At 55.5% G+C, this 24,998-nt stretch overlaps 1 protein-coding gene across 4 annotated transcripts in view; it reads left to right on the top strand.

Annotated features, from left to right (window-relative positions):
• The window catches only part of DPP6 (dipeptidyl peptidase like 6), an 846,033-nt gene extending 838,473 nt beyond the window's left edge, over positions 1-7,560 (top strand). For all 4 annotated transcript variants that reach the window (XM_031455765.2, XM_031455767.2, XM_064487178.1 and 1 more), the window contains exons 22-26: positions 1,827-1,938; positions 3,694-3,752; positions 4,726-4,798; positions 4,887-4,960; positions 5,744-7,560. In XM_031455765.2, coding sequence (XP_031311625.1) covers positions 1,827-1,938; positions 3,694-3,752; positions 4,726-4,798; positions 4,887-4,960; positions 5,744-5,890 — 465 coding nt within the window. In that variant the 3' untranslated portion in view covers positions 5,891-7,560. The remainder of the gene's footprint in view (positions 1-1,826; positions 1,939-3,693; positions 3,753-4,725; positions 4,799-4,886; positions 4,961-5,743) is intronic.
• The last annotated feature ends 17,438 nt before the right edge of the window (positions 7,561-24,998 follow it).

The raw sequence follows: 24,998 nt of genomic DNA, 5'->3' as shown, positions 1-24,998 counted from the left end.
CAGGCCCAGGTCAGCCTCCATCCAGGCTTTGCTCTTCCCCGAACACGCCGTCCCCTCCCAGGAGCGTGGTGTCCCTTCTCAGGCCCCATTCCAGGGCTGGCGCCTGAACCCCTCCCCACTGCCTAGGGCCTCTCAGAAGTCACTCGGGACACAGGAATAAGAGTCCTCAGCAGGGAAGAGGCTTTCTTGACAAGTGGCTGCTTCCGCTGCGTGGGCACCGTGTGCTGCGTGGACCAGGGCCCACCTGCCCTTAGAACGCAGCCCTCAGGCACCGAGACAGGTGGCGCTGTGTGTGCCGTGCTTGATGCTGGGCACCCGCCCACAGGGTCCCCCTGCCTCTTTGAGTGGTGCCTTAGATAGAGGTTCGCGGACTCTGTGATTGCATTTCTCCTGGGAGGGAAGCAGCCATCGGTTCTTTTCAGCGTGTGGGTTCGCAGGCTCTCCTCACATCCACCTGGAGGAGTCCGTGTCCGCCCCCAGCATGAAGCACAGGGCCTCCTGGAGCAGCAGGGTGCAGGGAGCTGTCCTGGAGGGGCGAGGGCGAGGCCAGACGGCTCTCACTGAGACCCGAGAAGGCCATGATGTTCTCTAGGAAAATGTGTTCAACACTTTTTTTTTCAAACGACCTTATTTGTTTAGAGCAGTTTTAGGTTCATAGCGAATTTGAGAGAATTTCCCCTCCCCAACAACACACACAGCCTCCCCGACCTTCAACTTGCCCCCCAGGTGACACCTTTGTTCCCGTGATGGACCTGCACTGAATCCGAATCACCCAGGACCCCCGGGTCACAGCAGCCTCCGCTCTTGGTGTCGTACACGCTGTGGGTTTGGACAGATGTGTAATGACGTGTATCCATCACAGGATCGTACGGAAGGGTCCCACTGCCCTCAGAACCCTCTTCCCCCCCAGTTCACCCCTCCCCCTCCCCCAGCAGCCACTCGTCTTTTTACTGCCAGCAGTTCTACGTTTCCCAGAACGTCACAGAGCTGGAATCACTCAGTGTGCAGCCTCTTCAGACTGGCTTCTCTGACTTAGCAACACACATTTAAGGTTGTCCTTTCATGTCCTTTCGTGGCTCGACAGCTCATTGCTTTTTAGTACCGGACAACCCAGGGTCCAGATGTGCCCACTGAAAGGCACCTTGGTTACTTCCAAGTTCCGGCAGGTACGCATAAAGCTGCTGTAATCGTCCCCGTGCGGGTTTCTGTGTGGATATAAGCTTCCGGCTTCTTAGGGGGAACAGCAAGGAACACGGTCCCTGCTTCGTATGGTGAGGGCGTTCAGTTTAGTAAGGAACCACTAACCCGTCCTCCGTCGCGGCCGTACCCGCTTGCATCCCCCCGTGTGGACACCTGTCCCGTGCAGGCCCCAGAGCTGAGCACCACGGCAGACCTCTGGCAGTGACTCCTCGTTGGCCCACCCTCAGAATCAAACAAAATGGACTGACTCTGCCGTAGACGGGGAAGGCAGCGAGAAACGCTGCGTGAAGGCGCTGGGTTGGAAGGGTTGACCGTCGCCCTGCACTCAGCAGCGTTTCAGGTCCACGGTCGCCCCCACCCCTCTGCCACATCTCACCCTCGAGTCGCTGGAACACCAGGCCCCAAGGAGGGGGACACGCACATCACATATTTCATTGGAACAGCATTTGCTTTTCATCTTTTTTACCTCCCTTAAAAAATTTTAACGTTAAAACATTTCTAACGAAAGAACCACAGGGAAATGGTTGCTGGCGTCACTGGCCTCGTTGGGTCTGAGGCTGTTTTCACGAGGGAATCACTGACTTTTCCTCCCACTCGCCCGCCTCTCTGTCTTCGCTCCTTCCCAGGATTACGGCGGGTACCTGAGCACGCACCTCCTCCCCGCGAAGGGTGAGAGTCAGGGTCAAGTTTTCGCCTGTGGCGCAGCTCTCTCTCCAATAACAGACTTCAGACTCTACGGTAAGGGGCTTGGTAGACACAGAGTCGGCCCCACACGCCCCGTCCCCGCCCTCCCTGCAGCCCCGACTCCTGCCGGCCTCCCCTGCTCAGTCACCCACAGTCGGCTACCCGGCTAACCCGTGGGGGCGAAGCACCGCAGCAGAGCCTGAGGAGGGGAGGGGAGGGCAGAGGGAGTTCCCGGCCACTTGTTCTGAAAGAAGGTGGTTAACCCCCTAAGATGCCCCTGAACCGCATTCCCAACACACAAGACCGGGAGCTGAAACACGACCAGACCAGCGTCTGCGCCTGCGGTGGCAGGAGCTGTGTGGCAAGGGGAGGAGGCGCCCAGCCGTCACCCGCGATCCCTGCCGCCCTTCCTCTTTGACCCCGGAGTCGGGCAGGGCCCAGCACTGGGGCTCTGTCCCGGCGTAGGGGTGTTTGGAGGGGGCTGGGAGAGTGGCTGCTGCTGGTCCTGGGTGGCTCCACTCTGCTCCCTGCCCACCCTCCTCCCTGGCAGTGCCCACAGCCCTTCCCAGAATCAGACCCCCAGGGGTGGGAACCAGACCTCTGCCTGCACAATCATGGCTCTGTGGTCCCTGTTTTGGGGTCCGAGGCTCCCTCGTGTCTCCTCCCTCTGGTCAGCCAGCCTCTTTTCTCTGCCTGTGAATGGCTTTGTGACATGACCCTGTTTGGAAACATGCAGAGAGGTCTTCCCTGTGGGCTCTGTGAGCTGGCATTCGGGTCAGGATGCAGGGAGGCTCGGCTGGTAGCCCCGACCGCCGCCCTGAGCATCACTGATGGGAAATCCCGAGGGCTCCTGGTTGCTGGTCTGTGGAGCTGCTGGGGCCTCAGATTCCCCTTGGGTCCAAGGAACAAGCACCTCCCCCATGGCTGCCCCTCCCTGTGTGCCCCATCTCAGCACCCACGGGCCCCACAGAGCGGTCCGGGGACGACGGTGGAGTCGGGCCCCCCACGGGGTCCTGCAGCTGAAAGGCTCGCAGCAGATGCCCTGATCTGTGCAAACAGCTATGCCGCCAATTTCAACCTAAAACTGTGCAAGAACTCTCCTGATTCAACACGTCATGGTTTTCCCTGGGGATACGTGTAGCGCAGCCCACGCTCCTCGCAGCCACTGAGGCAGCCCCAGTGGCTTTAGTCACGCTCCTTCACGTCTGCCTGACTTGCGCACCCATGAAGGCTGCCACCCGTGCCCTGACCTGTCCCCGTGCCCAGGGCGAGGAGGGCCTCCACGCCGTCCCTTTGACTTAGCTAAGGGTGTCCCTGCACCCGTGGGAGCAGTTTGGCGCTCTTGCCTCCCTGACTTCCTGCCGGGGTCCCCAGGTCCTCACCCAGGACCCCGACCTGAGCCAGGGAGCGGGTAGAGCAGAGGCCGGCTGAGACTTGTGAGAAATAAGTAAATGCTGCTGGGAATTTGCCCTTACTATTTGTTCCCTCTCCTGTATGTGGCAATGGTGTGTGTGTGCGGAGGGCAGCTATCCTGTTTACTTAGGGTTCAGGTCAATTTGGTTTCGCTCAGTGGCATTCTCGCTGGACGGCTGTAACCCAGCCACCAACACTAACATATATACACGTCGCCCGCTGCTGTCTGACTGCCCTTGTGAAGACCCGAGAGGTTGAGCTGGTTTTCAAAAGCAAATCGCCACGCAGGTGGCAGCAGGTCCACCCCAGGCCCCCTGCCCGTCCCCCAGGGCGTCCCCCAGAGTCCGACAGGCCCCAGGGCCAAGGGGTAATGCTGTCCCCTCTGCTTCTGTCCAGCGTCTGCCTTTTCCGAGAGGTACCTGGGCCTCCACGGACTTGACAACAGAGCATATGAGGTATGTTTGGGCGCAGTCCCGGCTTGGCAGAACTGGGACTCTGATGAAATCGGCCAGCCTCTTCTCTGAATCACTCCCTCCCTCCCCTCCAGCCCCAGCCCTCCCCTTAACTCCTTCTGGGCCTGTGTCCTCTCCTTGCCCACCGTGAGAAACCCTCTGGGCCCTCCCTCCACCACCTGGTGAACTGCCCATCCTGGACTTGGAGGGCAAGGAGGAACGCTGGGAAGGCTCTGAGTGGAGGAGGCTGTCCCAGGTCCCTAGACGTTGGGTGTAGATGTCCCGATGGGTGTAGGTGTCTGCTGACCCCCTTTGTCCCCGGGTCCCTAGACGATGGGTGTAGGTGTCCACTGGCCCCTGTGTCCCCAGGTCCCTAGACGATGGGTGTAGGTGTCTGCTGACCCCCTTTGTCCCCGGGTCCCTAGATGTTGGGTGTAGATGTCCGCTGGCCCCTGTATCCCCGGGTCCCTAGACGTTCGGTGTAGATGTCTGCTGACCCCTGTGTCCCCGGCTGCTTCTGCTTTGGGAGCATAAGCCCTTGATTGGGAACAGAAAGCCCCTGGACAGCACGTCCTGTCACAGGCGCTCAGTTGGCTCAGTGCGCCACCAGCGCGGCGGGTCCTCCTCTACTGCAGGCAGGGCTGCGGCTTCAGAGCGGAAGTGGGTGCGTGGCCCACCGGACTGTGGGCCAGGGTGTCCCACCAGTGGCATCAGGTGACATGACGGCCCAGGCTACCTGCAGTGGGAGAAACTTCTGCCTGCTCCCTTCTCCTCCTCCCCCTTCCTCTTCCTGAGAGGTGCTGAGGTCAGGGAAGGCCGCCCTCGTGAGACCTGCTGGGCGTGGTGTGGCGGGTGGGGGTGCCCAGGGTCTCCAGGAACTTTGTTTCCATCGGGGCCGGGCCTCTCGGTCGGGTGTCCAGTCCAGCCCTGCTGCCCGCCGGGCGGCGCTCACTCTCTGCTCTTGCCCCGCGCGCAGATGGCCAAGGCGGCACCCCGGGTGTCGGCGCTGGAGGAGCAGCAGCTCCTGATCATCCACGCGACCGCCGACGGTGAGCACCGTGCGCGGGGCCCCACGCTTCCGCCTCGGTGCTGTCACGGGTTTTGACAAACACTTTCTTCTTTTTTTCCTTTCAACAGAAAAAATCCATTTCCAGCACACAGCAGAACTCATCACCCAGCTAATTAAGGGAAAGGCTAATTACAGCTTACAGGTACAGTCTGCGCGCACCTGCTCGGGTCCACACTTGGAGATGCGGTCCTTTCCACGGAGGAGGAGCCGATGGGCACCCAGTGCATCCCATTTCCACTCGCTCTCGGGTGTCCTGGTTGTCCGAGATGGGCGCGGCACCGCAGATCAGACAAATGGGCAGGGCTTGCTTTTTCTGCTAATTAGGTTAGCTCAGTTCTGCACTCAGGCTGCGTTGAAGCCCCTGTAGGACTCCACCACCTCCCCGCCCCCCGTCCAGCCCTGCGGTGAGCAGCAGGCCAGCACCCACACCCCCACAGTGTGATGAGGGTGGGGCTCTTGTCCCACGTGGGTGGCGGGTCCTGAGCCTTCTCCCACCAGCCTCCCCCTGGCTGGGTGCTCTGGGACTGTGTGGGGGCGGCAGCAGTCAGAGAGCACCGCCCTTCCCGAGGACCAGACTCATGGCCTTGACCTCAGTGGCACTGGTGCTAATCCACCAGCTCCAGCCTGCGTGCTTACCAGCAATGCACGATGCTGCTTCTGGAAACTTCTTCCATCTCCTTCCTGCCCTCTGGTTGTTGGGTGAAACGGGTATGACCCCAATGGTCTTTTCAGGTCCAGAGATAAACGAGAAACTTCCTCAGGCGGGCACCCACTCCTCAGAGAGCAGCAGCCCTGGCGCCGGCCACTTCCTGCCTCTGTCCCCCCGGCCTGGCCTGGCCTGTAGGGCCGGTGTGGGCTGTGGGGCCCCACGTCTCGCACGCACCGCGGTGGCCCCTGGTGGTGACTTCTCCTGCCTTCCTTGCAGATATACCCGGACGAAAGCCATTACTTTAACAGCGCCTCCCTGAAACAGCACCTCTACCGCTCCATCATCAGCTTCTTCGTGGAGTGCTTCCGGATTCAGGACAAGGTCCCGACAGTCACAGCAAAGGAGGAGGAGGAGGAGGACTGAGCACAGGAGCCCGAGGCTCAGCTTGGCTCTTCCTAGAACCGCGGACCCCCGGGAACCCCCGCCCCTCCCCACAGAGGCCGGTGGGGGGCAGGGAGTGTTACCTTCTTAGCATGTGTGTCTCTGGTTCTGAAGGCAGTTGTACTTCAGAAACAAGCTCCTTCCCGGGTGGAGATGCGTCGTCACTCACGAGGGCGTCCCCGGAGCCCGGAACCACCGCTGCTCTCCCCCCCCCCCCCAGAGTGACCGGTGCATCCCGCAACCCCTCCCCAAGGAACAAGGCAAAGGACGAACGGCAGTGAGGAAGCTGGCCCTGGACTCCCCACTCGCAAGCAGAGCAGTGAGACCCAGCCTCCGCCGGGCACCACGGCCCCCCCGAGCGTCACACGCTGTCTGACGCCCCCGCGCCGGGAGCACCCAGAGCGCAGCTGCGCTGACAGCGCCTGCTCGTAGCTTGGCTTGCTCAGCGCCCTCGCGGGCCGTGCAGAGTGTTCCCGTAGCTATGCTAATGGTCAGCTTCCGGAATTAATTCGTATTTTTCTATGGTTTTTACCTGACGCTGTCTCTGGTCACGGGGTGGTTTTGCTGTGCTTTTTTGTTTTGTATTGTTTGGCTTTGTTTTGTTCGGTCAATGTGTAGGCTTTGCGCTTGTGTGGAGAAGGAAACGGATCAGAAGTAACTAACTACTCTCTCCTCGAGGTCATCTTTAGACTTTGTGGAAGCGTTTCAAAACGCTGACAGGAACAAGCATCCAATACTATTCACTAAAAATTCATAAATAAAACCTCTCTCCCACCAGGCCGCATTAGGATTTGGCTTAGAGTCGCATTGTCCGTTTACATATATTTTTAACCCCATCCTTTTCCTCCTTGGTAAGTTGTCGAGTCTTCATATGCATTTGGTTAAAGAGACAAAGTGTTGACCCCACCTCCAGGTCCATCTCATGTGCTGGGGTGACAGAGGCCCTCGAGGAAGGTGGGGGCTGGTGTTGGTGTCACCCCCACCCTGGGGGGTGGCCCTGTCCCTCGTGCCGCATGCCAGCAGCCACATCGATGCTCTGTGCTAGGCTTGTAAGATAGCCTCTGACCACGCGTACGTATGGCCAGCACCCCGTGCACATTTCCTGGTGGTGTATATAAAGGCAGGATGCTGGTCAGACGTGGCGCCGCGTCCCCTGCCCGCCGCCCCGGTTCTCAGCGTGTTTGGCTCACGTGCCCGCTCTCGGGCCGACCTGGCTCTCGAGAAGTACTAGTGTGAACAGACCGTGGCCTCGGGAGCCCTCGACAACCCTGAATGTTGGTTCTGATTTCTCCAGCTTCTGGTCCTGCTGAGGGTCCACAACACCTTGTCGGCAGAGGAGACACGTCCACGTCGCTTTGGGGGCGGGGGTTTCACTTACACGCGCTTTGAACGTCAGCTGCGGTTAGCTGGATTAGAAGAGCTCCGTCACGGGTTTTTCAAGGTGAAGCATCACCCTTTGGGATGAGGATGAATGGGCTGACCACCCTCCGCACACTCTGGCCGTGCTCTGCCACTTCGCGGGCTCGACTACTGCCAGGCCAGTCGGTCCGAAAGGACACGCCGGCCCCGGCCACGAGGTCTGGCGGGAGGGCAGCGGGAGCGCGGCGTGGTAGTGTTTGCTCATCTGTGGAATAAAACAGCATTTTCTTTTGCTCTTGGAGAGCTCCTTTCTTGTTTACCCTCCACCATCTCACCTTCGAAAGTGTGCGGATGCTCAGGAAGACTTTAAGGGGCTCCTTGTGCCCCAACCAAGTCCGACGCGTGTCCTCAAGACCCCGTGTGCAGCAAGTAAAGCCCACGTCCGTGGTAGCGGCGAACATCGAAGGCTCAAATCCACCCGAGGGGAACTTGCATTTTGTCGTGAAAGTTTAGGGTGAAGACTCAGATATGCCCCAACACTCAGAGTAACGGTTGCCCTCAGGTGAGGCCGTAGAATTGCCTGCCAGAAATTTTTAGAAAAGTCTTCATCTTTTGGAAAATTGTTCATTCATTTGTTTTTGTTGTTGTTATTTCAATAAGTCTGGTGTAGCCCGGCCTGAAAGACTGATTTAATAAATCCTTCCAAACCAGTGAGCAGAGGCTCCCTCAGAGAGAAAGGTGATCAGTCCAGTCACCCCTGCTGAATCCTGTCCCCCTTCTTGACCAAGAATCAGGAAGCAGAGGAGAGAAAACAAAAAAGCCAGAAGCAGCAGACGTCACGCCAGCCCAGTGTGCCCGCCCTCCCCGCCGCGGTCACCGTGGGCATCCTCAGCCTCTCCCAGCTCCACCGGAAGGAGGCTGCTTCCTCGCCACCTCCCTCTGCTGAGTCTGCTTCTCCTGGGCCAGCTTCACTTGTGGGTGGGAGTTAAGGGTTTCACGAGATTGCTTATTTCCCCCTTCTGGAAACACTGGCTACGGGATGACAAGCTAAGACCTTGGCCCCCTCCGTTAGCACACAGGTGTCAGCTCTTGGGACAATCACAAGGGGAAAGAATAGCTGTTACAGACCAGTGTGAAAACTGAGAATGTGCAGTCCATGTATGAAGTCAGAACTCTGCCCCGCAGCCTGCAGCAACTGCCCCCAAACAGCCAGGCCTTGGTCAACATCTGACAGCTTCCCAAACTTCTGCCCCCACTTCCAACTGAGCACCAACTGAGGAGAGCCTAGTACACTCCCTCAGCAGCCACGTGGGCTCCCTTCTTCTAGTTAGCTGCCCCAGCTGCCCACACCCACAGCCTCCCTCAGGGCACCCCAAGACCCTTCTCCCACAATGAGGCTGCCCCATCCCCCGGCCCACCTTCATGTCTCCACCAAGTGCAAGTGATGGCTGACTCCTGGGCTCCAGCCGGCTCTGAGTATGCAGCCTCTGCCTGCTCTCACTTGGGTGTATTAGTCAGCTCTGCTGCATAACAAAACACCAGACTGGGCAGCTTAAACAACAGGAATTTATTTCTCACAGTTCTGGAGGCTGGAAGCCCAAAAACAAGATGCTGGCAAATTTAGTTCCGGGTGAGAACCACTTCCTGGTTTATAGACAGCCTCCTCTCTGGGTCCTCACCCAGCAGAGAGAGAGGGAGGACACCGTTCGTACAAGGGTGCTAATCCCACCATGGGGGCCTCACCGTCACAGCCTCACCTAAACCTATTCACCTCCCAAAGGCCCGTCTCCAGAAGCCATCCCGTCAGAGGTTAGAGCGTCAACACGTGAATCTGGGGCAGGAGGGAGACGCACCTTCAGGCTGTGACACATGGTCCTTCTCTTCACGCTGCGGAGGGGCAGGTGGGGAGCCCAGCAGGAGGGCGGCGGAGGACTTGGGCTCGGGGACACTGCTTGTGGGTGGGGCTTCTTCGGGGGTCTGGATGGGCAGGTCTCTGGATGCTGGTTCTGAGAGCCCTGGGCTCCCTTCTGCAGGCCACAGCCTCCAGACAGCCATTCACCGTCCAAATCCTGGGCCCCCCGCACACACACGGGATCAGCAGGCGCCAGGTCACACGGGCAGGCGGCCCGACGCACTTGCCCCTTGGATCATCTTCCTCCACGAGAAGCTCTGAAGCCCAGGCCTCCCTCCCAGGTCTGGCGCCTTCCCCGGGGGCTCTCCCCTCCCTGGCACGGGGCCCCCAGCACAGCCCCAGGCCCACACGGAGCCTCGCTTGGCGGAAACGGGTGGGGGGGTTCAAGCTCTGGGTAATGAGCAAATGACAGCTCTACGGGTGCATCCAATCCTGCTCAGTGCGGGCCTCCTCAAAGGAAATCTCACTGGGCCGGCTCACCAGTCACCCTGTGATGCGGCTGAAGCTGTGTCTGTGTGGTTTCCCAGACTTGGATCTGAAGTGACTACAAGTAAGGGAGTGACACTGGGAAAAAGATCGGTGGCCCTCAAACTCAGGTGCCCCTCAGAATCCATCTGGCACCTGGTAAGAGAGCCCCTGAGCCCAGGATGGTGGGGGCACATGAGTGTGCACGCGCGCACACACACACACACACGTTTGACAGCAGTGTGCTGAGTGACCTGGCCCCACAGAGCCTGAGCAGGCATCCCCCTGGCGTAGACTTTGCCCCACAAATATTCAGATTCCTGGATGAGACTCTCTGATTGTGGAAAAGGCCCGGAGTAGCCAGCACGTCAGGCCATAATCCTCTGTCCCGCTCAGGCTCTGACGAGCCTCCGGCTGCTCTTTCCGCCCCCATCCCTCCTCCCTCCCTTCACTTCCTCCTTCACGTTAGGACGCCCGGTTCTCTCTTTACGGGATGAGAAATGTTGCCAGGACCAACCGTGCCTCAGAGCCTTCTGACTCCTGTAAGCCGGTGTCCACAGCCCTTGCCTGTGCTCGCCACACCTCCAGTGCCCCCACTTCGTCACTGCAAACTCGTTTCCTGTTACTGCCCTGGACACACCGTCCTGCCCGGTGCCCGCGCCCCGGACTCACCTGCCGCCCCTGCACTCGGCGATGCCTTCGCTGACACAACCGTGCCTCAGCTGCCCTGGCACTTCGGGCCGGGGCCGCCTTGCTGTGGGCTGCCCTGTGCGCCGGAGGTGCCAGGGGAGTTGCTGTGCTCTGTTTACCAGACGCCAGCAGCATCCAACCCCCACCCCTGCCGATGTCTCCAGGCATTGTTGCATGTCCCTGAGGTTGAGGATCAGGTCTGACTACATAGACCATGTTCAAGGGCTCGACCCTGAGAGGGGGCGTCTCCTTGGATCTCCTGCCCCCGGGGCCTTCTCTACAAGGCCTTCCCTGGCTTCTAACTGGAAGGCTGAGAGCATGGTGTGGAGTATTTATTTTGATTCATTAAACACCCAGTTGCTAGATTTGAAGCCCTCTGTCTCTGCTGGTGACCCTGCCTCGGGCAGCCCCTCCTGTGTGGAAGGAGGCCTGACCTCTGTGACACGGAGTCCAGCAGAGGTGACCCTGCACCTTCCCGGGCAAGGCCTTTGGAGGTCCTGCAGCCTGTACCTTGTCTCCTGGACAAGACGCTCATTCCGGGGGGGGGGGGGGGGGGCACCAGCAGCCCTTTGTGAGGACTCTCGAGCAGCCAAAGGAGAGGCTGACATGGGGGGATCTGAGGCCTCCCACCCACAGCCACGTGGGGGGCCACCTTGGAAGTGAATCCTCCAGCCGTGTCAGTCCTGCCAAGGCCTGTGGCCAGAGGCGGTCCTGAGGCCACACTCAAACCCCATTCCCTAGAAAGCATGAGAGATAATAAAGGAGTAATTGTGTTCGAGCCACCAAGTTTGGGGGGTCCACTACATAGCATTCGGTGACTGTTCACCACCCCGACCGTCCCCCTTCCTCCAGGTTCCACCGGGACCTGCACGGCTGCCCCTGCATGACACCCCTCCTGTCAGACAGGGAAGAAGTTAGGGACATGTGACCCTCAAGAGTAGAGAGCCTCCTCCCTGGCTGCCTCCCCAACCGGTTCCCAGCCCCAGGCACCAAGTCCCTGCTCGGTCAGGAAAGGTCAACAAGGGGCAAGGAGAGCAATGGGGGAGCGACTCCCGCCAGACGTCCCTGCGCCCACCCACCTCCTGGCCCCTCCTCCTGGGGAGTGGAACCCAGCTGTTGCTGGGCTGGGCCCGCATCACCCAGAAGGGCGGCTCTCAGTCCCCTGTGCAGTTTGAAGGGTCCACAAGACAGCTCTGGCCACTTGGCAGCTCGCACAAACATTCTTGCGGGGCCCCGTCTGCCTTCTCCCCCCTCCCTTCTGGTCCCTGAAGGTCACAAGATGGGTGCTCCAGGCTGAGGGCGGGCAGAAGGAGGAAGCGCCTGGGCTCCTGGAGTGTGGCTGCCCGCCCGCCCCGGCGCCCCCGGCTCACCTTGGGCTTGTCCACGCCCTGCAGCCACATGCAGGCCCAGGTCCCGTGTCCCTGAGGCCTGGCGCCCGCAGGCCCACCCCGCGCTGGACCCCCAGGTGCACTTCTCAGAAGGCAGGCGTCCTAAATTAAGACAGTGGTGGGTTATTTCCACTCACAAGACCCCATTTTGACCCAAATTCTGATGGGCCCCGTTGGTTCCAGCGGATTTCACTGCCAGGATTCTTTGTGAGTGAGAGGGTATTGTAAAAGACATACATTTGGTGCATTCATATGTACAAACACGGCAGATTCATCACCTGGGGAGGACCTGGGCTCCATGATGCCTCCACCTCCTGCTTTTGAGCACCTTGTTCCACAGCGTGACACGTCGTAGCCAGACTGTCGGACTGTCCGGCTCAGATTGCATCAGCAGATTTCTGGTTTCTAAGCAACCACTTCTACGGAAATCTTAAATCTTTTCTCAGAGTCAGAACAGCCATTCACTGAATGAGGTGCTCATGCTTTGAAGGACGAGGCCCCTCTGAGCTGGACTCGGAGGACGTCTTGGGGGGGTGTAGACTGTGTCTCTGAAAGCAAGCTCTTACAGCGATGCCCTCCGCTGCGGCCAGCTTCACACGACCCACCCGACGTCCCTAAGAACAGAGTTGGGGAGTGAGGTGCAAAATTCTGTCTCACAACACTTCCATTTAGAGCTGGTGAGAGTCTGGCGGAGACCATTCACGGGGCTTCAGGTGGGAACTCAATGGGACGGGGCTTCTAGAATGGCCGGGGGAGCTAGCTAGCACAGGGAGGCTTTCTGGGTGGTTAACAAAACCACACTCTCCATCCTGGCCCTGGGGGATCTTCCCCGAATAGAACTAGAATTCCACTTCCACCCACTGATGGAGGACGAGCCCCTGGGGCAGGGAAAGCCTGTATTTCTTCTGGATCCTAGTCTCCTCTCCCTCCACGGGGCCCAGCTGTGAGCAGCAGGATGGGGGGTGGGCATCCGAGGAGCCTGCCCAAGTTGTGGGGGGAAGTAGTGCTCCAGGAGGCAGGACCACCGCTTGCTTTCCCATCCCACAGGTGGACCCCTGCCGCAGGGTGGGGGTGGGGTGGGGGTGGAGGCAGGAGGGGGAGCACTTCACTCACTGGCCGCAGGCTGTCTGGGAGCCCGTGCCAAGGCCAAGGCAGTGAGCGGTGGATGGGGTCTCCGGCTCTGGGGTAACAGCCTCATATGTAATTCACCAGGCTTCAGAAACAGGAGCACACACACCTCCGGTGCTTCGGCCCAAGCCCGGCAAGTGCGCCTTCAGTGACTCATCATCACTGGGCTCAGGGAACTTGTCAACTGCTTCAAAGTTCTGTTTTTCTAAAGAATCAGTTACAGAAGAGTTCCAGGGCGGAGCTCCTCTGCTTGGAGAAGTAAGATTCTCCCTCTCCCCCAGGGTGGGGTTGTGGGGAGCTCGGAGGGGGTCAGCGGGCTGGAATGCGGAGGGAGGGGGGCGGACGAGGCCTGCAGGTGGGGAGGCAGCGGGTGGAGGGGTGTGGGCAGCGCGGCAGGGGAGCACTGGCCCCCCGCGCCCTGGCTGTGGGACCCAGGCCCTTGCTTGTCTTTCTGAACTTCCATCGCATCATTTGTAAACTGAGCCCCGCAGGTCTCCTGGGCGCGGGGGCTGCCGTAACAAAGCGCAGCAGACTGGGCCCCTTAAGCACAGAAATGTCTGCCCTCGCAGTTCTAAACGCCAGAAGTCCGGGATCGAGGTGTCAGCAGGGTGGGACTCCCTCTGAAGGCCTCCTCCCAACGCCTGGTGGTCCCTTGGTTTGGGGCAGCTGAACCCCGTCCTTGCATGCCTGTCTGTGTCCACGTGTCCCCTTTTTATGCGGACACCCCAAACGCTGTATTGGGACCCACCCTAACGACCTCATTGTCATTTGATCATCTGTGATGAGGAGGTAAAGATCTCCAAACCAGGCCCCAGTTGGAAGTGAGGGGTTGAGTTAGGACTGGGGTGGGCGGTGCTGTGACCCAATTCAGCACATAAGAGCAGGGTTTCCCACCAGGGAAAAACTGGGGTGTGTGGGAGGGAAAGAAATCACAGGGGCTGGAGGGACAGTCACAAAGACAGAGGAGCCCCCCCAGGACTGCAGGAGCCTGTGGTTCTCTGAGTCTGCCCTTCCCCTCCCACCCTGTCCCCCTCCAGGGGGAGCAGCTCCAGGGACCAGGGTGGCGAGCAGACAAGAGCTGGGCTCTGTGCTCCTGGGAAGGGTGCAGCTGCTGCACCCACCCCCCGACTCTGCGGGGCTCCGCCCCTCCTGACCGTCTGCCTGGCTACACGCTGGACCCCCGGGGTCAGCCCCAGGCATCTGCAGCACTTGACCCCGGGCTTATTAACCACACCCCACGGGAGCAATCTGGTCACAGAGAGAAAACAAAAATAATGTCCCCCATTTGGGGTTGTGAATGGGTGTGTTTTTTTAAGTATAGTTGATTTACAATGTTGTGTTAGTTTCTGGTGTACAGCACAGTGATTCAGTTATACATCTGTATTTTTTCTTTTCCATTATAAGTTATTGCACACTATTGAATAATTTCCAGTGCCATACAGTAGGTCCTTGTTGTTTATCTATTTTATATATAGTAGTTTGTATCTGCTAATCCCAGAAGCCTAATTTATCCCTCCCTGTTCCCCTTTCCCCTTTGGTAACCAGAGTTTGTTTTCTTTGTAAGTATGTCTTTGTTTTACAGATAAATACGTTTGTGTGTCGGTAGGTTTTAGACAAAATGTGTTGTAAACTGTAAACTTCTACATTGGATCATGGGGTCCAAAGTTGTGGAGTGAGGAACCCCTGCTCAAGAGCTGGGAACGGGGCCAAAGCAGACTCAGAGCAAGGGAGCTGGGGTTGGCGGGTGGAGTGCAGCGGCTCAGGAAGCTGTGCTTCCCTCACCGGGACCACCTGCCCACCCACAGCCCACCATGGCACCTGGCGACCATGTCCCTCAGGTCCCGGAAGATCCCAGATTTCCCCTCTGGGGAAATTCTGCCCTGTTCTGTCCCTGGTCCCGTTCAGGCCATGACCCTGGCTCTCCAAAGTGGCCACCGGCTGATCTGATTTATTTTTGTGCATATGCTCAGGGCCTGAGAGCAGCTGCTGAGCATGCCCACTTTGCATTCCAGCTGTGGAAGGAAGGACAATTCAAAGTGAACAGGTCTATGAAGTTAACATCCTGTGTCGACTTGGCTGGGCCATAGTCCCTGGACAGTTAGTCAAACACTGTCCTAGATGTTCTGTGAAGGTGTATTTTAGATGAGGTTAAACTTAAACCAGTGGACTTTGAGTAAAACGGATTGCCCTCCAAATGTGGGTGGGCCTCGCCCAATCAGTCGAAGGTCTTAAGAGCAAAGGGCTGAAGTCCCCTGAAGAAGGGTGGTTCTGTCAGCAAACGGCCATCAGTCGCGGGCAGCAGCATCAGCTTTTCCCTGGATTTCCAGCCCTGCTGACTTCAGAATCCTCAGCCCCATGATCCCATGACCTAATCCTTAAACTCTCTTGAGGGCACAGTTCCCTAACACGGGCACAACTGATATTTGGGGCTGGGTAATACCTCGTTGCTGGGGCTGTCCCGTGCTCTGTGGGGAGTCAGGACATGTGCAGAAGCGAGGGCAGGGGCGTCGCCTCTACACCGTCACAGCTAGAGATTTGGATGTGGGTTTTCTGTATGGCCACCATCAGAAAAGGCCTGTTGCAGGCGGATGGAGACAGCCCCCAAAGGTGGGAAATGAGAGGCCACCCTCGGACGGAGATGGAGTGAGCTGAGCCCAACGCCTGTCCCCAGGAAGCCCAGTGCGGGAGCAGATGGACAAAAAACAAGGTACATTTGTTTTATTAGAAGACGAGAGGCCCAGAGGGAGAGCAGAGTGGGAGAAGTGGGTGGGCACGCCGAAGGGGGGTGTCCATTTTAACAGACGGGTCCAGGAAAGCCCCGTTGTGGGCTACCATTTCCACAGAGGCCTGGAGGAGGGGAGGGACAGGGTGCTCAGGGCAGGACCCCTGGTTCAGGGGCCAGGGGCCACATGAGTGAACCTGGAAGCAGATTCCCCAGCTCTCTGGTGACTGCAGCCTGGCAGGGCTTGACTGCAAATTCACAAGGTTCCCCAGCCAGAACCAGCCAGCTAAGTGGCAGCCGGTTACCTGAACCTCGGAAACCAGATAGCTGTTGGAGGTTTTAAGCTGCTAAGTGCTGAGGTTACTGGCTGCACAGCAGTGTTATGTACCACAGCCTCAGACACTAGCCGTCTGAGCCCAGACTCACAAGGAAGCCACTGAACGGCCCCCGCTGGTCCTCAGACACGTGGCCTCCGGCTAAGCGCGAACTCCTCCAGCCCAGAGAGCCGCGCCCAGAAGCAGGAACCAGAAGCAGGAACGTTGCACGCCTTTGGGAGGCAGGGACTAACCAAGAGGGGATGACGACGGGGCCGTGGGCGGGAGCTCCTGGAGTCCTGCACGGCCTGCAGTAGTCAGTAAACTGAGGCTAATATTTAAGAACGCACAGGATTCTTTTTAAACCAAAGAGCTGGAAGGATGCCTGACAATTTGCATTTCAACTTTCTTAAACTACAACCTGAAAAATCTTTGGGAAAACAGGTTTCCAGGCACTGGAAGTGAACCTGCTTCAGTCCGTGGGAACGTGACTTGGGGGCCAAAGCGCCCCAGGGCAGCGGGTGGCCGTGAGGGGCCAGGGTGAGGCCCTCCTGCGCCTGCGCCGTTCGCTCCCGATGCGCCCAGGGCGGCGCAGCACGCGCTCCTGGCGGGGTGGGCGGGCCCTGGCGGCGGCGAAGCGCGGAACCCCAGGGGGCGGGCGGGGCTCCGCCAGCCCCGTCGGAGCCCCAGGGAGCCGCGGGCCGCTCTCACGGTGAGGCTGCGCCCAGGCGCTTCCAGACGCAGGACCAGAAGCAGCGCGCGGCCGCAGGTGGCGCGGGGACCTCAGTGCCTCCAGGGCTGCGCGCTCGGGCGGCCAGCAGGGGGCGCGCAGGACACGCGGAGCCCGCATCCGGGAGGAGAGGAGGCCTGGCGCGGGGCGGCTGGGAGCCAGGAGCTGCGGGGCTCAGCCCCGGGACGGCGGAGCGACCGAGCTGGGTGAGGACGCGGGCCTGGATCAGAGCTGCGGCCGGCGCGCTAGCGAAGGGAGCCAGGGGCGCGGGGGCCTTGCAGGAAGCGCAGGGCACTTCGCTGCCACCCGAGGGCTGCACCCGCCCAGCTTTACGGCTCTGTCCGCCTCGTGCCCCCTCCTCGTGCTCTGGAGCTGAAGCTGCAACCGGAAGCATACCAAAGACAAGGAGCCCCACTGCAAGGAGCCCCCACCCAGGTCCTGGGTGAGCTGCTCAGGGACCCGGCACGCGCTGGTCAGCCCTTGTTGAGTCCCTATCATAGGCCAGCTTGGGGTGAGGAAGCAGCTGGGGACTAAGGAAAACCCTGGATCACATCAGGGCACATTTGCCCTCTACCGCAGGCCATGTCCCCTACTGCAGCACATTTCCCTACCCGCTGGTGAGCCCCCAAGGCCCCAGAGAACCCCTGGGGTACCAGCGGCAGGCCCCGGCCTTGTGTGGAGAGTGATGCCCAGAACACCTGATGACCACACACCCTCCAGCGGAACCCCTGGAAGCTCAGACAGCTGAGAACTGTGAGGCTGTGGGTACTTAGTCAAATCCACGTCACCTGCCTTCACTTCTCAAGCTCGTTTTAAGACTCAGCACATCCTCCACGCAGCACGTGGCCTAAACAAGATGTTTTCTGGAGTTTTCTAGGAACTTGAAGTCAGCTGCATCTGGTTCCAGCTGAGCTGGTTGAGACTGGATGGGACCACCGATCTTCCAACTGGGCCTGCGCGAGCATCAGCAGGGCCCTTGTGACCGTGGGGAGGCTTGCAGCCCAGTTACGCCTGCGCAGAACAGCGGTTCGGCACCTGTTTTCCCATAACTTTTCCTCGCGCTTCGCACGCCGGCCCGCCCCAGCCTGCCCTCCTCCTTGTTGTCTGTCCGACACAAACCCCAGCCCCTTGCCCTCCCGGAGGCAGATCTGAGATTCTTCCCCCGTCTTCCTGCTTGGCCGCCTTGTAACAGACCCCCGCGTCTGGGCGCTCGGCTGGCTGTGCACCAGGCAGAGGGAACCTGCTGGGTAGCAAGCTCCGCACCTCCGCCAGGACGCCGCAGCCCAGGGCCGCGGACGCCCGGCTACGTCCGCCGCTTTGCCGTTTTGGAGACATCAGGTAATGTCAGCTTCAGGCAGACTGTCCTTCTTTGGGGTGTCTCTGTGAGTAAAACGTGCATGGCCCGAGTCCGGGGCGCTCAGTCGGGCCCCCACGGCCCTTGGCGGCGGCTGTACCCTCGCCCGGCCTCACTGGTTTCCAGCCGTTCATTGAAGCTGAGAGTCTGTCATCCTGCGGTGTGTCTGGTTCTTTCTGGAATAAGCAGTGTCCGTACAGGGGCTTCTCCTGGGGCCAGGGGTCGGAGGCAGTGCAGGGGGTGGGGGAGGAGGGGGAAGAGGGGGGCAAGTGGGGAGGTGGTCTAATGAGGGCTGATAACTGAGCAGCTGATGAGCAACTGTGAGTTCGGCAGTAGGTGCTGAAACACGGTGAGTGACAGCCTGTGGGTTAGCGGGTAAGCCCTCTCTTCTCTGCATTTTCTAAAGATGTTTTCCCGCAGGGGCTGCTTTTGTTGCCTGTGATTCACTTGTCCCAAAGCAGCAGTGTTGCTGGTTTTCCTGAGCTGTGAAAGCAGGAGTTTGGGGGCCCTATGAGGCATTGCAGTCTAGCTGTGAATTGCGCCCTGGTAACCAGTTCTTAGGCTCTGATACGATTGTGTCCAAACTCAGAAGGTAACTTTGTTCCTTGTTATACACAGGCAGGTTTTTAAAAGTTCAAACCTTTCTCTGGGTGAAATAGATGTGTGTGCAAAGGCGGCAGCATGGTGTACTGTCTGCCAGCCCTTCTCTGAATAACCTTCCATGTGAAAAGACATTTTCCTAAGGGAGAGGAGCATGACTGCCCACAGCCCAAGCCTGGGGTCATCTCCCTTCTGTGTCTGATGACACCAGGTGATAATGATGACAACAGTCATACCTAATCTCTGTATTAGAAAAAAAAATCTGCAAATAGGAATAAGTTGAAAGAAAAAACAACTATTTTACATGAATATGCAAAACAAAGTTTCATGATAAATCCCAACTGAAAATAATCAGGGCAGCTGAGAGTGTTGAAATAGTTCAGGGGAGATGCCCCGTGCCCCGGTCACGTTTCACCTCCGCAGTGTCGGCACTGCACTGAATCCCTATCCGGGAAAAACAAGAGTGCCGCTCAGGAGAGTCAGCGGAGGGGAGCGCGCAGACGGCACTTGAACACGTTAGCGGCTGCACGTCTGTCAGTACAAGCCGCCGGCGTCTCTGGGCCCGCTGGCAGCGTGTCCCTCTGGTGGCTGTGGTGGGCGGCCCGGTCGGGGTCATGGTTAATCTGAGGTGCAGCTGACTCTGGAGTTTAGGTCCCAAATCCTGGAAGGTCAGGCCATGACCCTGGGCACACCTGTGCTCCCCTGACCTGAGGATGAGGTGCCTGTTTTGTTGTGGTTCTTAAGGTGGATCTGGGAGTCTTCGGTAAAGATCCCCAAAAATGTCAAAGGGGACTGACATTGAGAACTTGTGAAAACCCCACCTGGTCCGCAGATTCCCCCCCAGCCAGGCAGCCATCAGCTGCGCAGTGGGCGGGGGTCAGAGGTCAGGGTGCTCCTCTTTCCCACTCAGCGGCCAAGGCCGACCCTGTGGAGAGGGGGCAGGAGGCTCTGTGTTACTGGGTATCAGAGGGACAGGTTCCTGGGAGACCTGCACCTCCATCCAGGTGAACACTCCGCTGTCATGCAGCACTGTCGTCGCCGTGTAGACGGCTGTGCTGCTGTCACTGAGACCTGCCGATGCAGTGTGACCCCCAGGGTCTCATCGTCTGCCCTCCGGTAGCTTCCGCATGTCCCTGAGGAGAACGGCATGTCCCTCTTGGTCCAGGACGGGAAAGTGGAGCCATGTGATCTTTGCCTGAGGACAGGAGGGAGTCCGGGAGCTGGCGGGATGGTTTCGGGTGGGTGGCAGCCCCTAGGTGCCCACCATATGTCCTGCGGGAATCCACGAGGTCGGTGCCACCCTCGGGGTGGGGTGGTGATGGGTGCTGCGCCGCCAGGCTCGTCGGGCCCGAGGCCATCGCCGACACGTCGCGGGGTGTGCAGCAGCTCCCGCTCGCCTCCTGCCTCCTGCCTCTGGCCGCACATGCAGCCGCTCGTCCAGCTGAGCCTCCCCGCAGGGCAGTGTTTCCCGTGCTTTCGCCTCGTGGAGAAAGTGCCACCTCACCTTTCCTTCCTGCACCTTAGAACCCGCTCCGGAGGCTCCGGCTCGTCCCCTCCGCTCTTCCTGGGGCCAGCGGGCCAGTTCCAAACCTCTGGTGCTCCCTTGGAGAGCAAGACGCCCAGCGCGACCCTGGCAGTTACACACGGGGCCGCGGGAGCCGCGCGCCTCGCCCCTAAGTGCGCCTGTCAGGTGGCGGGGTTCTGAGCCCTCCCCTTGGGCGTCTCGGCCTCCTTCGTGCCCCCGCTCCCTCCCAGGCGGCGAGCCTTCCCTCAGCCGGCGACTCGGCGGAGCCACGGGGGGGGGGGGGGGGGCGGCGGCCGCCGGGCCCCCTTCCGGCAGCAGGGCCCCAGCGCGTCCCCCCCGCGGCGCCTCAGGCGCCTGAGCCCCAGGCCCCGCGCCGCTGCGCGCACAGGGCCGCCCGGGTTTGCCCGTCGGGGTCTGGGTTCTCGGGGCCTTTTTTACGGAGCCGCAGTCGGAGGTCCTGTCTTTCCCGAAGCGCTTCTCCATCCATTGTTGTCTGTCTGTCACACAATACATGTGGGCTCTTTTCTGGCTCAAAACCCTTTTCAGATGTGATGTAAGCCACAGGAAAATGTGTACACACACGTGCGTGGACACGCTCTGATACGTTTTTTAGAATTTAATTCTACAAGTGAATTTGAGGCTTTGAACCCTTGGTTTTAAGAGAGTTCGGTGACAGCTTTAAAGACAGAAGGTTGATTAATCAATTTGAAAAAAAAAAGGTTGAGCTCAGCATCGACTCTTGCTCCCCACCCCTTAACTGCTCACTGGCTTAACTGTGTTATGTGTCTCCTTTTCTTGGTTCTTTTTTTTAAATTGTGAAATACACATAAAACTTTCTGGAACAGCCATTCTAAAAAACTGATTCAGTGTTTTTATATATTGTTAGACAGTCATCACGGTAAGTCTAGTTAACATCGATCACCATACATAGTTACCCGAGATACCTTTTTTTGTGTATATATTTTTTTCTTGAAGTACAGTCAGTTTACAATGTTGTGTCAGTTTCTGGTGGACAGCATAATGTTTCAGTCATACATCAACATACATATATTCGTTTTCATATTCTTTTTCATTATAGGTCACTACAAGATACTGAATAGAGTTCCCTGTGCTCTACAGTAGGACCTTGCTGTTTATCTATTTTATATACAGTAGTTAGTATCTGCATGTCTCAAATTCCCAATTTATCCCTCCCCATCCCCTTCCCCCATGGTAACCATAAGTTTGTTTTCTGTCTCTGAGTCTTTCTGTTTTGCGAATTTTTTTTTTAAGATTCCACATATAAGCGATATCATATGGTATTTTTCTTTCTCTTTCTGGCTTACTTCACTTAGAATGACAATCTCCAGGTTCAACCATGTTGCTGCAAATGGCATTATTTTATTCTTTTTTATGGCTGAGTAGTATTCCACTGTATAAATATACCACAACTACTTTATCCAGTCATCTTTCGGCGGACATTTAGGTTGCTTCCATGTCTTGGCTATCGTAAATAGTGCTGCTATGACCACTGGGGTGCATATATCTTTTTGAGTTAAGGTTCCCTCCAGATACATGCCCAGGAGTGAGATTGCTGGATCATATGGCAAGTCTATTTTTAGTCTTTTGAGGAATCTCCATACTGTTTTCCATAATGGCTGCACCAAACTACATCCCACCAGCAGTCTAGGAGGGTTCCCTTTTCTCCACACCCTCTCCAGCATTTATCGTTTGTGGACTTTTGAACGATGGCCATTCTTACTGGTGTGAGGTGGTACCTCATTGTAGTTTTGACTTGCATTTCTCTAATAATTAGTGATATTGAGCATTTTTTTTTTCATGTGCTTATTGGCCATTTGTATGTCTTCATTGGAGAATTGCTTATTTAAATCTTCTGCCCATTTTTGAATTGGGGGTTTTTTTTATTATTAATTTGAATGAGCTGTTTATATATTCTGGAAATTAAACCCTTGTCAGTCTCCTCTTTTGCAAATATTTTCTTCCATTCCATAGGTGGTCTTTTTGTTTTACTTATGGTTTCCTTTTCTGTGCAAAAGCTTGTAAGTTTAATTAGGTCCAATTTGTTAATTTCTGCTCTTATTTCTATTGCTTGGGTAGACTGTCCTAGGATAACATTGCTGAGATTTATGTTGGATAATGTGTTCTTATGTTTTCTTCTAAGAGGCTTATAGTATCTTGTCTTATGTTTAAGTCTTTAAGCCATTTTCAGTTTATTTTTGTGTCTGGTGTGAGGGAGTGTTCTAACTTTATTGATTTACATGCAGCTGTTCAGTTTTCCCAGCCCCATTTGCTGAAGAGACTGTCTTTACTCCATTGTATGTTCTTATGTCCTTTGTCAAAGATTAATTGACCAAAAGTTTGTAGGTTTATTTCTGGGCTCTCTATTCTGTTCCATTGATCCATATGTCTTTGTATCAATATCATGCTGTTTTGATTACTGTAGCTCTGTAGTATTGTGTGAAGACTGAGAGGGTTATTCCTCCAGCTTCATTCTTTTTCTTCAGTATTGCTTTGGCAAGTCTGGGTATTTTGTGACTCCATGTAAATTTTAGGATTTTTTATTCTAGTTCTGTGAAAAATATCCTAGGTAGTTTGATAGGGATTGCATTAAGTCTGTAGAATGCTTTGGGTGGTGTGGCCATTTTAATAATATAAATTCTTCCAATCCAAGAGCATGGGATATCTTTACATTTCTTTAAGTCATCTTTAATTTCCTTAGTGTTTTATAGTTCTCTGTGTATGTCTCACATCATTGATCAGGTTTATTCCTAAGTATTCTTTCTTTGATGTGATTTTTAAAGGGCTTTTTTATTTTTTCTTTCCTTTTCTGATATTTCATTGTTAGTGTAAAGAAAGGCCACTGATTTCTGTATGTTGATCTTGTATCCTGCTATGGCGCCAAATTCTTTTATCAGCTCTAGTAGCTTTTCTGTGGAGCCTTTAGGGTTTTCTGTATATAGTATCATGTCATCCACATATAGTGACAATTTTACCTCTTCTCTTCCAATTTGGATCCCTTTCATTTCTTTTTCTTGTCTAACTGCTATGGCTAGGACTTCCAAGACTATGCTGAACAGAAGTGGTGAGAGTGGTCATCCTTGTCTTATTCCAGATTTTAGAGGGAAGGTTTTCAGCTTTTCACTGCTGAGTACTATGCTGGCTGTAGGTTTGTCATATATAGCTTTTATTATGTTGAGATATGTTCCCTCTATACCCACTTTGGTGAGATTTTTTATCATAAATGGGTGATGAATTTTATCAGATGCTTTTTCTGCATCTATTGAGATGATCATGTGGTTTTTGTCCTTTCTCTTGTTGATGTGATGTATTACATTGATTGATTTGCGTATATTAAACCACCCTTGTGTTCCTGGGATGAACCCCACTTGGTCATGATGTCTAATCTTTTTTATGTGCTGTTGGATTCTATTTGCTAATATTTTGGTGAGGATTTTTGCATCTATGTTCATCAGTGATATTGGCCTGTAATTCTCTTTTATGATGGTGTCTTTGGCTTTGGTATCAGGGTGATGATGGCTTCATAGAATGAGTTTGTGAGCATTCCCTCCTCTTCAGTTATATGGAAGAGTTTGAGAAGGATGATCTGAGCCCGGCTTCGTAGGTTTGACAGAGTTCCCCAGGGCGGCCTTCTGGCCCTGGACTGTTGTTTGCAGGGAGGTTTTTTGTTGCCGGTTATGTTTCACTTCTTGTGATGGGTCTATTCAGTGGTCTGTTTCTTCTTGATTCAGTTTTGGTGGACTGTATGTTTCTAGAAACTTGTCCATTTCTTCTAAGTTGTCCAGTTTATTGCCATAAAGTTGTTCATGGTATTCTCATATTTTGCATTTCTGTGGTGTTGGTTATAATCCCTCTGTTTTCCTTTCTTATCTTGTTTGTGTCCTCTCTCTTTTCTTCTTGGTGAGCCTGGCCAGAGGTTTGTGAATTTCGTTCACTCTTTCAAAAAACCAGCTCTTGGTTTGATTGATTTTTTTCCTATTGTTTTTTAATCTCTATTTTATTTATTTCCTCTCTGATCTTTATTATTTCTTTCCTTCTGCTGACTTCAGGTTTCGTTTGTTCTTTTTCTGATTCTTTTAGGTAGCAGGTTAGATTGTTTGAGAGTGTTTTTGTCTTTTGAGGAAGACCTGTATCACTGTGAACTTCCCTCTTAGGACTGCTTTTGCTGCATCCCATAGATTTTGTGTGGCTGTGTTTTCATTGTCATTTGTCTCAAGGTATTTTTAATTTCTTCTTTGATTTCATCATTGACCCACTGGTTTTTAGTAGCATGTTGTTTAGTCTCCATGCTGTCATTTTTTCCTCATTTGTTTTTCTGTGGTTGATTTCTAGTTTCATGCCATTGTGATCAGAGAATATACATAAAGTGATTTCTATCTTCTTAAATTTGTTGAGACTTCTTTTGTGCCTGAATATGTGGTCTATCCTAGAGAATGTTCCATAAGCACTTGAAAAGAATGTATATTCTGTTTTGGGGGGATGTAAAGTCCTGAAAATATCGACCAAGTCCAACTGTTCTATTGTGTCATTTAATATCTCCTTATTATTATCATTGACTTACTGACTTTCTGTCTGGAAGACCTGTCCAGTGATGTGCGTGGATGTTAAAGTCTCCTACTATTACTGTCAATTTCTCCTATTACGTCTGTTAGTATTTGTTTTATCTATTTATGTGCACCTGTATTGGATGCCTGTATGTTAAGGAGTGTAATACCCTCATCTTGTATTGCTCCTTAGATCATTATACAGTGTCCTTCTTTATCTTTCTTTACAGCCTTTGTTTTAAAGTCCGTTTTGTCTGATGTGAGTATTGCTACTCCTGCTTTATTGTCATTTCCATTTGCATGAAATATCTTTTCCATCCTGTCACTTTCAATCTGTGTGT

This window comes from Camelus dromedarius, chromosome 7 (genome assembly GCF_036321535.1).
Source record: "Camelus dromedarius isolate mCamDro1 chromosome 7, mCamDro1.pat, whole genome shotgun sequence".
NCBI classification, from domain to species: Eukaryota; Metazoa; Chordata; class Mammalia; order Artiodactyla; family Camelidae; genus Camelus; species Camelus dromedarius.
This window is presented reverse-complemented; position numbering and strand designations above follow the sequence as displayed.